This window comes from Medicago truncatula, chromosome 7, assembly GCF_003473485.1.
Source record: "Medicago truncatula cultivar Jemalong A17 chromosome 7, MtrunA17r5.0-ANR, whole genome shotgun sequence".
Taxonomy (NCBI): domain Eukaryota; kingdom Viridiplantae; phylum Streptophyta; class Magnoliopsida; order Fabales; family Fabaceae; genus Medicago; species Medicago truncatula.
In genome coordinates, this window is record NC_053048.1 from 3,825,140 (window position 1) to 3,836,971 (window position 11,832).

The 11,832-nt window shown below is 39.8% G+C and overlaps 2 protein-coding genes across 3 annotated transcripts; both read right to left on the reverse strand.

Annotated features, from left to right (window-relative positions):
- Positions 1–2,381: 2,381 nt before the first annotated feature.
- On the reverse strand, positions 2,382–6,822 carry LOC120576913 (uncharacterized). The gene is made up of 2 exons (XM_039827581.1): positions 3,975–6,822; positions 2,382–3,742 (listed from the first exon to the last, which is right to left on the reverse strand). The coding sequence occupies exons 1-2, from the start codon at positions 6,820–6,822 to the stop codon at positions 2,382–2,384; spliced, it is 4,209 nt and encodes a 1,402-aa protein (XP_039683515.1).
- A 532-nt stretch (positions 6,823–7,354) lies between these two features.
- Positions 7,355–11,832, reverse strand: LOC11409162 (serine/threonine-protein kinase RIO1). 2 transcript variants are annotated; one of them, XM_024770348.2, is made up of 12 exons: positions 11,617–11,832; positions 11,400–11,528; positions 11,232–11,324; positions 11,054–11,133; positions 10,830–10,943; positions 10,661–10,734; positions 10,273–10,349; positions 9,438–9,521; positions 9,264–9,356; positions 9,042–9,152; positions 8,862–8,918; positions 7,355–7,982 (listed from the first exon to the last, which is right to left on the reverse strand). In XM_024770348.2, the coding sequence occupies exons 1-12, from the start codon at positions 11,782–11,784 to the stop codon at positions 7,551–7,553; spliced, it is 1,512 nt and encodes a 503-aa protein (XP_024626116.2). In that variant the 5' UTR covers positions 11,785–11,832; the 3' UTR covers positions 7,355–7,550. The 2 variants fall into 2 exon arrangements, with proteins under 2 accessions (XP_024626116.2, XP_039683309.1); XM_039827375.1 differs by having other exon boundaries at positions 11,232–11,528.

Here is an 11,832-nt window from a genome sequence, read left to right on the forward strand (position 1 = left end):
CAAAAGATATTCTCACAATGATAGTGATGTATACACTCTTAGACCTGAAACCACTATGATGCCTAGATGAGGAAGAGTGTATGGTGTGTGATTTGGAAGAGAAAAAAACCGTAAGAAAGTGTTCGAAGAGAGAAAAGATTGTAAGAATGGGTACTGAGGGAAATAAAGGTTACTGGCTGATTTTTAGATCTATCATAATAGTATTGGTCATTAACAATACTAACGGATTTATTTGTTAATATTGTAATTTTCTGAATTATTGAATGATTATTCCGTCAATAATGTTATTGAGCATTTTTTTTCTACATTACTGAGGGTTTACACTGTAGTAATTACCAAAGGTTTAAACTTCTCAATAATGCAATTTTGAATTTGTTGATAATTTGGGAAATTCTTTTAGTGCACACCCTAAAAACAAAAAATAATCAGCAACCATAAAACCATTGCACTTTAAAAGGTCTATTTTAGCAACTAGCATCCTTTTTGGCCGGACAAAAAACTCATCATAAAATTAAAACTAAGAGACAAAAATATATAATTCACGGATGAAAGTTAATGTTTACACACTCTCTTTCCTCTTGATACTGCCTTGCCATCCCCCCACCCCCCACATTTGTTTCTTCATAAATTATTATACTACATAAAAGAACTAGAAAGATTCGATCAGTATCCGAATTTTATTCTACTGTGTATCTATCTAAATAAATAAATAGAAAATGAAAAAAAGTAGGTTATTTTCTTGATTTGTTCTAAGAGATTATCCCTCGTGTCAAAAATGAAAACAAATAGAGAAAAAAAGCCGGCTATTGGAATCGAACCGATGACATTGTATGACACACCTCAACATAGCCTTCCAGTAACTTGCCTAAAGATAAATCTGCGTCTTTGAGACGTGGAGCGGCCCAACCATCATTTCCTGCATGAATCAAATAACCAGAGAACTTAGGTTAAACACGTACTTGAATTCTTGTCTAAACTGCAGTGTGTATTAGCAGAATGATATCATGATATGGTACAGCGCGAAATTGGAAATTTCTTGGTCCAATATAAGAAACACAACTGAGAGCATTTTGATTAGAATTGGGTCAAATCAATTATTTTATTATATATGGTTTCATTACTAAGAATAATAGTTGAACATGTTTTTTTTTATTTTTTATGTATATAGCTTTACATGTGTTTTGTGTTCAACCTTTATGCCTAATAGCTTCAAAGTGCTTTATTTGTAGGCTGAACTTTCATACACTAAAGATTTTAAATGGCATATTTGTGTTGATACTCAATTAAAAGGAAGATTATGTTGACACACATCTCCCTTGCGTGTTTGAAGTCACTTGTTGAACAAGTGTTATCATACCCTGAATTCTTGTTAAGGACTAATCGTCTCGAGAGCAAAGATGACTTCAAACAACGGTTCAATAAACAGTCCCCTATCTTTCAACGGCGAAAGGTATGGTTATTGAAAAAAGAGAATGAAAATTTTTCATCGAGAGAGTAGATTGTGATATTTAGAATGCTATAGGAAATGGTTCAAGATGACTTGAAAGTAAAAAAGGTGAAAAGTAGAGGAAAGGTCTTGTCTTGAAAGCAAATATCAACGAAAGCAAATAAGAATACAATGATAACCTTGATGAAAATGAGGAAGGTATGAGAAAAATGGTTCGCAAGTTCGAAAAATAGATGAGGCATAAATGCAAAGAAAAGGAAATATTAAGTTCTCATACAAAAAGAAGGGCTTATATCGCCTGGGATGACAAAGACATAAACTCATCCGATTAATCAAAAAATGAAGTAACATATCCATGTTTTATGTAAACCATGAGGAAGATGAGGTGAACTTTGCTGAAACAAAACATCAAGTATATTAAATTTTTTATTGTATATTTAAATTTATAAAATCACAATTTTGGAAATCCTTCAAGGATTCTTTAATAGTAAATCTTAGTTCTTCATGAACTATATCTAAAATCTTCATAAACAATCAAGAAAATTCTTTGTATGAGTGATCCTTCAAGTATCCGTAAAAAAAAAAATAATAGTTCTTCAAAGGAGTTAAGGTATGTAGAAAGTCATAGAGAAATTGTTAGGGTTTGGTTCCTTGTTGGGATAGGACAAGGGAATCCTCCTTTAAGAATTTAGAGAAAGAGACTGGAATAATTTTCTGCTCCTTTATTTCATGATTCAATTTGGTTCTTATAGCCACAGAGTATTGATCTAATGGCTGTCATACAATTGATCATAAGGCTGCCCTTGCTTTAGGGAGACAACTAACGGCCTAGTGCCAGCAATTAAATATAAGATAGAGTACAAACAGATGGAATCAGACACATTATTTGTCAGCTAGCGGTGACTTCTCCCATCCTTTGCATTTGAACCGCCACTCACACATAGTCCTTGAGGTGAGCTGGCTTCTTGATGAGTCTTTTGGGCTTAGTGTTCAGTTGGGCTGCAGTTGGAGTTGGGCTTTGGCTAACATCACCTGGGTCTGGAAAAATCACCTTGTCCTCAAGGTGATATTTCTGTTGAAGCATGTTCCAATCCTCCCAGCTAGTATCCTCAGGGGCGAGCCCTTTCCATTGAACCAAGACCATAGGAGTAGGTGGATCGGTAGTAGTGTCCAGCTTTTGATTAATTAGTGCAAGCGGTTCAACCAAGGGGTGGTTCTCAATAGCAGAAGGTGGCAGGTCATTGGAGTATGTGACAGGTCCATGATGTGGTTTGAGGAGAGAACAATGGAAGACGGGGTGAATTCTGGATTGTGGTGGTAATTCAAGACGGTAGGCAACCTTTCCAATGCGTTCCGTGATGCGGAAGGGTCCATAAAAGCGTTTGGATAACTTTGTGTAGGCAGCATCTGAGAGACTCTTCTGACGATAAGGGCGGAGGCGGACATAAACCCACTGTTCTGGAATAAATTCAACTTCCCTGCGTTTCTTGTCAGCAAAGTGTTTCATCTTATCTTGTGCCTTCAGCAGATTGCGGCGCAGTTTCTCAATGAGTTGTTGTCGGTTGTCCAGCATGGAATCTACAGCTTCAATTGTAGATGATCCCTGAAGGTACCTAGGAATAGAAGGTGGTTCTCTGCCAAAGGTAATTTGGAAGGGAGAGAACCCAGTTGAGGAATGCACTGAAGTATTATAGGACCATTCTGCCAAGGAGAGAAATTTCGACCATTGGGATGGTTTGGAGTGGACAAATGAGCGTAAGTATTGTTCCAAGACGCGGTTGTACACCTCTGTTTGACCATCAGATTCGGGATGATAGGAGGTGCTCATGCGTAGCTTAGTACCGCATAGAGAGAACAGGTCACGCCAGAATTTGCTGAGAAAAATTGGGTCCCTGTCGGAGACAAGACTGCGGGGAATGCCATGTAATTTGCAAATGTTGTTAAAAAAGATAGTGGCAACCCGGTGAGCAGTAAAGTTGGGTGCAAGGGGGGCTAAGTGGACGCCCTTGGAGAAGCGATCAACGACAACTAAGATGGCAGTGTGGGTATTGGACGGTGGTAAGCCGGTGATGAAATCTAGTGATAAGTCTTCCCAAATGGCATTTGGGATGGGTAGGGGTTGGAGAAGGCCAGGGGTTTTTCTAGTTTCATATTTCATCTGTTGGCAAATTAAGCACTCAGTAATGAATGTCTTGACATCATTACGCATGTCCTCCCACCAGAAATTGGTTTGTACTCTCGCAAGCGTCTTAGTGATACCCATATGGCCGCCCAAGGGGGAAGCATGGTATTCCTCTAAGATGGTTAAACGGAACGGCAGGTCAGGGTCCAACCAGATTCTGTTTTTGTAAAAAATGAGGCCATTTTGAATTTTGTGGTGTGGAAAAGATTGGGGTCTTTGTTGAATTTGAGTGAGCAAGGTGTTGAATGGTTGGCTAGCAGCCAATGCTAGTTTAAGATGCTCTAAGAAGGTGAAGTTTGGCATAGAGAGAGAGAGAGAGAGAGAGAGAGAGAGAGAGATTCATACCTGAGGTTGTCTCTGGATGGCGGGAGAGTGCATCGGCTACGACGTTAGTTTTACCGGACTTGTATTGAATTGAGTAATCATATCCCATCAGTTTTGACAAGTAGAGTTGCTGCTCTGGTGTTTGGATGACTTGGGTTAATAACTCTTTGAGGCTTTGGTGATCGGTAAAAATCACAAAGGGGTGGCCAAGTAAGTATTGGCGCCATTTCTTTACGGCGGTGGTGATGGCATGGAGTTCTCTGATGTAAGTGGAAGACCGTCGTAAGCGAGGGCAAAAGGGTTTGCTGAAGAAGGCGATAGGGTGAGAATCTTGCATCAGTACGGCGCCCATGGCCAGGCCGGATGCGTCTGTTTCCAAGACAAATGGTTTGGAGAAGTTTGGTAAGGCTAAGGTCGGAGTCTGGGTCATCGCTTTCTGGAGGGCTTGGAAAGCAGCAGTAGCTTCGTCGGACCAGATAAATGAGTCCTTACGAAGTAGATTGGTTAAGGGTAGTGCTATGGATGCGTAACCTTTGACGAATTTTCTGTAGAATCCAGTTAACCCAAGGAATCCTCTTAATTCAGTGACTGACTTGGGGAGGGGCCAGTTGAGTATTGATTGGATTTTGGAAGGTTCTGGGAAAACGCCATCAGTGGAGACCATGTGACCCAAGTATTCAAGTTGTCTCTGAGCAAATAGGCATTTAGAAAGTTTCAAGAAGAAATTGCCATTTACTAAGGTCTGGAATACTTGTTCCAAATGCTGAAGATGCTCCTTTAAGGATGTGCTGTAGACTAGTATATCGTCGAAGAAGACGATGACAAAGCGGCGGAGGAAGGGACGGAACAGGTCATTCATGGTGCCTTGGAAAGTGGATGGTGCGTTGCTGAGGCCGAAAGGCATGACTCGAAATTCATAGTGCCCTTGGTGGGTGCGGAATGCTGTATTTGGGATGTCTTCCTCATGCATCCGGATCTGGTGAAAGCCTTGTCTGAGGTCTAGTTTGGAGAACCATGAAGCTCCGCCAAGTTCGTCGAGTAACTCGTCGATGGTGGGCATGGGGAATCTGTCGCGGATGGTGATGTTGTTGAGTGCACGGTAATCGACGCAGAAACGCCATGTACCGTCTTTCTTTTTTACGAGCAGCACCGGTGAGGAGAAGGAACTATGGCTTGGTCGGATGATGTGGGCGGCCAACATGGTTTGAATTTGTCGTTCTATTTCGTTTTTCTGGAAATATGGGTAGCGGTATGGGCGGACATTGATTGGTTTTGAGTTGGGGAGTGTGGTGATGCGGTGGTCTGAGGGTCGTGATGGAGGTAAGTTGGTGGGTTCAGTGAAAACTGTCTGGAAACGATGGAGTAGGTTTTGGATTGGTGAGATTGGGTGTGGGTCGGGTGAGTTTTGGGTCGCAGGTCGGGTTACAGCTTGGATATGGAATAGTTCAGAAGCTGAATGGGTTTGGACACATCTTTTGAGTTGTTGGGCTGAGATTGCGTTGGGCACAGTTGGTTTGATTCCTGTGAGGGTAACTGTTTGGTTATTTGAGGTGTAGGAAAGTGTGAGGGAGGTATAATCCATGAGGACTGGACTGATAGATCTCAGCCAAGGGGCTCCTAACACCACGTCAGCTCCACAAAGTGGTAAGGAGTAAAAATCAATATTGAAGGTCTGTGTTTGTAATGAGATGGGAATGGATGAACATAAACTATGACATTCCAGTATGCTACCATTACCAACCATGACTTTAAGGGTATTTGTTGGATGTGAAGGCAACTCTAAAAATTTTGCTATACGAGTTTGCACAAAATTGTGAGTACTACCGCCATCGATAAGGACTGTAACTGGGTGGTTTGAGATGTGGCCTCGTATTCGAATGGTGGCTGGGTCGGTACCGCCAGAAAGGGCGTGAAAGCTTATGTGAGCCTCTTGGTCTGGTGGTTCAGGGATAATGGTGGTTGGGTTAATATCTTGGTCATTGGTAGTAGTGTCAGTTTGTGTAGGTGGGTCGGTGTCGAAACCGTCATCGGAAATGAGGAGGAAGAATCGGCCTTTGCACTTGTGTTGTGGGGTGAAGGTTTCATCACAGTTATAACATAGTCCCTTTTCACGACGAGAGGCCATCTCCTCCGTCGAGAGTTTGCGAAAATTGACACGTGAAGGGGTTGGAGCAGGGAGTAGCGGTGGTAAGGTTGAAGAGGAAGGAACCACAGAAAGAGGTGAGGGGTTGTGGAGCTTACCCTTAAAGTGGTGCCGGCGGTCTGTGAGTTTGTCTTCCTGGAGTTTTGCAAGGGCGGTGGCCTGAGAAAGGTTCATCGGTCGGAGAGCCTGAACTTCACGGCGGATATCCGGCGTGAGACCGGAGATAAAACAGCTCAAGAGGAACGGTTGTGGGAGTCCGACGATGCGATTTGCAAGGCGTTCAACCTCATGGAGAGATTGGTTGACAGAAGAACGTTGAGTGAGTTTGAACAGAGCACTGGATGGGTCGTCATAGTAGGATGGGGCAAAACGGGTTTCAAGGGCTTGCAACAAACCATACCAAGAAGTGATTTGTTGGTTCCTATGCATCCATTGGTACCAGCTCAGTGCTTGACCTTCCATGTAGAAGGAAGCAACGGTGAGTCTATCTTCCTCAGAGGTCTGATGGTAGTCAAAAAACTGGTTTATTTTGAATATCCAGCCCATTGCATCAGAGCCATCAAATCTGGGTACATCTAGTTTCATATGAGGAGGGGGTGGATTTGGTGGTGGTGGAGGTGGTGGTGATGGTGGAGATGGGGTGGTGGTGAGTATGGCGAGTTGGTTGAGGATGGTATCGACCTTTTCTGATAGTTCATCAAGGCGTTCTGAGTTTGTGGGTGCCATGGAAATAGAGTAGAGGCAATGAAAGCACCAATTTGTTAGGGTTTGGTTCCTTGTTGGGATAGGACAAGGGAATCCTCCTTTAAGAATTTAGAGAAAGAGACTGGAATAATTTTCTGCTCCTTTATTTCATGATTCAATTTGGTTCTTATAGCCACAGAGTATTGATCTAATGGCTGTCATACAATTGATCATAAGGCTGCCCTTGCTTTAGGGAGACAACTAACGGCCTAGTGCCAGCAATTAAATATAAGATAGAGTACAAACAGATGGAATCAGACACATTATTTGTCAGCTAGCGGTGACTTCTCCCATCCTTTACATTTGAACCGCCACTCACACATAGTCCTTGAGGTGAGCTGGCTTCTTGATGAGTCTTTTGGGCTTAGTGTTCAGTTGGGCTGCAGTTGGATTTGGGCTTTGGCTAACAGAAATTCTTCAAAAAAAGGTCCTAGACAAATGGACATCCACATCATATTAATATTATTCATTCATAACACAAACAGATTTCTCTAATTGGCCCTACCACAATCCTTTTTTTTACGACAATGTTTATCACTATCTAAAATAGCATTCTCCAAAATATTAAGTTTTTCCCACATTGATCAAAAAGTATGCATAACCAGAAAACAAAAGTAGAAATAAATTTCATATCTTTGGCAGCACTATACCTTTTATCCGAAAATTCAAAACCTACACTCATACATACAGCCATTGAAAGTTACTGCCGTCTATCTTGTCTTGGGGGCTTTAGTCAATTTTATCCTTCTTTTCTTTGCAGCCTTGGAGATTTTAGTTTTCCTTTTTTCTCTTTTCTTCTCTTTCATCTTCTTTTCACTTTCTTTCCTAGCTTTCTTCCTATCATCTTTCTTCTCAATAGGAGTCCTCGAAACACTTTTCTCAATAGGAGTCCTCGGAAAACTTTCAAAAGATGAAATCTCTTCAGGATCACTTTCGGAAGATGAAATCTCTTTGGAATCACTGTTGTTATCTTCGTCCTCACCGGCAACATCACCTTCTAAGAGGTTAGACTTATCATCAGAGACGACATGTGAATAATCTCTGATATCTAATTTCTGCTTTTGATGGTCAATGGTGCTCTTTATAAGTTGTACAGCCTCCTCAGCATTCTTAACATTAACTAGTGTATTCGCAATGTCAGACTGTAACAAGAGTTCAAGAAGATAAACAATGTCAGAATGGAGAGAAAAATAAAACTCAATGTGCTAAATAAATAGTAAATGTCCCAATACGACTGGTGCTTTTGATTCTTCAAAATACATTCTTAAAATCAACGATACTGGAGTGTTAAATAAAGTATGAATTTTACATTTTTATCATATAAAGTAAAATAGTTGTCATGCTTATACTCAACGAGTCAATGTAATTAAAATCGCAATCTTGAAAGTGGGATTGCCCCACAATTTCACGACTCGAGACCCTCACTATGTGAGGAGCAACTGTGTCACACATGGGATTGCCAGCAGGAGGGATCGTGGTCTTTTCCAGCATGATCATTGGATCGAAGGAGGAAAGCCTCGAACATTGACTTGATCTGATATCCGGGTCAGTATTTCACAAAACCTTCACCTCCCCCATCCTAGGTAGAATCTCAGCCTTCACGATATTGCTTATGCTTTTTTTCTAATTATAAAAAAAAAAATGTAAGAATTGTTTTTCCTGTATGGTATGTGTTCCAGTTCCTGTACACTAAGGACTGCTCTTTCAAAAAATGTGAAAGATTTCTCCATTTTTCTATATATTTCCCATCCCCTCAAAGCAATCTCTCCCTTCCTCCAAACTCCCAAACAAAGCCTAAGGGGACTTGATCTCCATAAATTAGTTTTTCTCCTTCGTCAGGGTTTGCTTGGAGAAATTTATATAGCATCTAGTATAACTTTTAAAAGCATTCTAGCAGTATAAATAAGCTCCCATGTTTAAGTTTATTGGTAAGTTTATTTAATGCTAGGAGAATTTTCTTGCATTGCATTTTCTAAAATTCAAGCAAAAAGTAACTTAAGGCAAGTTACTAGCGCAGATACCCAATTTGAAATCTCATCCTCTTCGGATGCACCTCCGGTCAAAGTTTTTTGTTGCACCTGCAAATTTTGAAGGATTAGAAAAATATGTTTGAAGTTGTTCAGAGAATGCAAGTAAACAATGACAAAAAAAAAAATATGTTAGAAGTTGTTCAGAGAATGTAAATAAACAATGACAGATACCTTTTCCAAGTAACTATCCACAACATCATCATCAGCAATGAACGCATTAACTATAAACTTAAACAGCTCTGTTTTTGTCATGACACCTACACCGTGTTTCTTAAAGAAATCCTGCACGAAAGCAAGTACTTTTAATCACACATTTGTCCTTATCAACCCCGCAATACATGAGAAAGAAGACAAGAGATGTGTAATCAACAGCCAATTCCTAGGAGAACTTACGGATACATGTTTACAGTCTTCAAACAGTAAACAATGAGCGCAAGGATGGTCAATGTCAACCGCTTGAGAAACATCAATAATATACAAGTGACCCTGGTAAGTAAAGAATATGTAAGCAAACAATTTACAGAGACATTTAGTCACTAAAAATATAACACCCAAAGGAGTATTCACCTCATAATAAAGTATATTATATTCACTGAGGTCACCATGCACCAATCTGCACTTCTGATATAAATCCCGCATTGCAACAATTATCTAGAATACATGCTAATAATGTCATAACAGAAAATTGCCAAATATTGTCATAAGAGAATAAACCTTGGCACCATTAGAATTTATAAATGTATAAGAAATGTGTGAAAAGTACTTCATAAAGAATCCTAAAATGATAACCCAGAAGAAAATCAGTTCAAACTCCGCTACGCAACAGCGCTTTAATCACAAGAGTGAGCTTTTAGCACTGTTGTCAATCACGGATAGCATAAAATAGCGGTCAGTTCAAATTCCGCTATGCTACAGTGTTACAGCGCAACTATATCCGCTATTTAGCAACACGTTGTAGAAAATAGCGTATATAACAACATGCTATTTAGCAATTTATTGAACATCCGCTACGCGGTAGCGCTACAGCCGCTGTTTGACGAATCTAGCTTCTAGTAACCATCCTAAATATCATGGCTTCTGAACACCAAAACAGGAACCGTATATTAAAGCATCAAAGAAACCTTCGAAAGGGCTAATTTCTAACTTTTTCTAAGCCATGTTAAATTTACTATACTAAAGTATTGTACTACAAATATTATACTACAGAAAAGAACTGGAAAGATTCAATCAGTATCCAAATTTATTCTACTGTGTATCTATCTAAATAAATAAATAGAAAATGAAAAAAAGTAGGTTATTTTCTTGATTTGTTCTAAGAGATTATCCCTCGTGTCAAAAATGAAAACAAATAGAGAAAAAAAGCCGGCTATTGGAATCGAACCGATGACATTGTATGACACACCTCAACATAGCCTTCCAGTAACTTGCCTAAAGATAAATCTGCGTCTTTGAGACGTGGAGCGGCCCAACCATCCTTTCCTGCATGAATCAAATAACCAGAGAACTTAGGTTAAACACGTACTTGAATTCTTGTCTAAACTGCAGTGTGTATTAGCAGAATGATATCATGATATGGTACAGCGAGAAATTGGAAATTTCTTGGTCCAATAATTCATTCTATCAAATACCGAACCATGCATCCTTTGCTTAACTTTCCATCTTTATTTCTTTTTTTAATGAAATGAAGACATATAGCACCGGTGGTGTTCAATGTAACAAACACAACTGAGAGCATTTTGATTAGAATTGGGACAATCAGATTGTATCAAAATGAAGAATAAAAGCAGTACCAATAAAATCCATCACCACCATATGTAGCTTTTGATGACGCGGTTTAGGGCACCTAATTCCTTTTGCAGCTATCCTGCACTCGGATATAGAAAAGCTTAGGCAAAATGAGTAATTGAACCCTTGTATATTGGAAAAATATGAAAGAATGAAAAAATAGCATATGCAAACCTATAAAGATTCTTGAGTTCCTTTTCTGCCCATGTTTTTCCCATTTCTCTGGGATTACGACTACAGTAGGCACGTTCAAAGCGGCGATCTCCTTTGACATATTTATTTCTATCCCTGAAATCCAATGAGATCATAAAAGTGAGGTAAAAAAAGAAAAGATAATAGTAGCCTGTGTAACTTTCAGCGTTGAGAAGTTAGAACGATCAATTACGCAAGGTACTTACTTAAATCCCAGAACAGATGTTTTGTGTATTTTAATTGCATATTCTTGACCATCGGAATCGGTAGCATGATAAACATTTGCCTGATAATTATGGACATGCATCACATCAAGTCCATGTTATAAAACTGTAATGACAAGATGACAGAAAACTGAAACGTGTGAATAAAATAAAAGCATACTTCTTTTCCAGTTGAAATGCATCCATTAATATGCTGAAACAGATTATTGTTGATCATCTTAAATATAGCCATGCGCGTTCTGAGATCAATTGCCTGAGGGAATTTTTGTGTTAGTTGTATACAAATTATTGAAAATGAATTGTAAGAAGAAAATGATTGGTTACGTACGTTCTCAACAGTGGCTCGGTCGACTTTCCCAGTAGTTTTAGTTTTACCGATAGACATATGCATCAGACTTCCACGAATTTCTGTGGTAACAGTGTTAGACATGCCAATATTTGTTCTTCCTTCCCACTCCTGTAACAACAAACAATAAATTCCAAGTCACATTTCAAGACCATACACACACACACGAAAACAGCTCAAACTGAATACCCTCACCAACCTCCAATGGAGAAGCACGAATGCGGTTAGAGAACCTCTGGTTGCGATTGGAGAGAGGTTGGAGGGTGGAAGAATGAGAACCACGGCCACCATGAGCATTAGGGCGCCGGGAACCAAGGCAAGATTCATATTCATAATCCAACTCATCATCATCTTCTTTGTTGCCCATTGTTGCGGCGTTACCCTTGATCTGTATTGTATCAACTCAAGGTTATAA

Excerpts from the sequence above, each read along its gene's own strand:
- LOC120576913 (XM_039827581.1), bottom strand. The coding sequence starts at position 6,822 with ATGGCACCCACAAACTCAGAACGCCTTGATGAACTATCAGAAAAGGTC. Across the intron at positions 3,743-3,974 it reads CCATCCAGAGACAACCTCAG|AGGAATACCATGCTTCCCCC; the intron begins GTATGAATCTCT and ends TAACCATCTTAG.
- LOC11409162 (XM_039827375.1), bottom strand. The coding sequence starts at position 11,784 with ATGGGCAACAAAGAAGATGATGATGAGTTGGATTATGAATATGAATCT. Across the intron at positions 10,944-11,053 it reads ACATCTGTTCTGGGATTTAA|GGATAGAAATAAATATGTCA; the intron begins GTAAGTACCTTG and ends ATTGGATTTCAG. Across the intron at positions 9,522-10,272 it reads TACTGGAAGGCTATGTTGAG|ATAATTGTTGCAATGCGGGA; the intron begins GTGTGTCATACA and ends CATGTATTCTAG.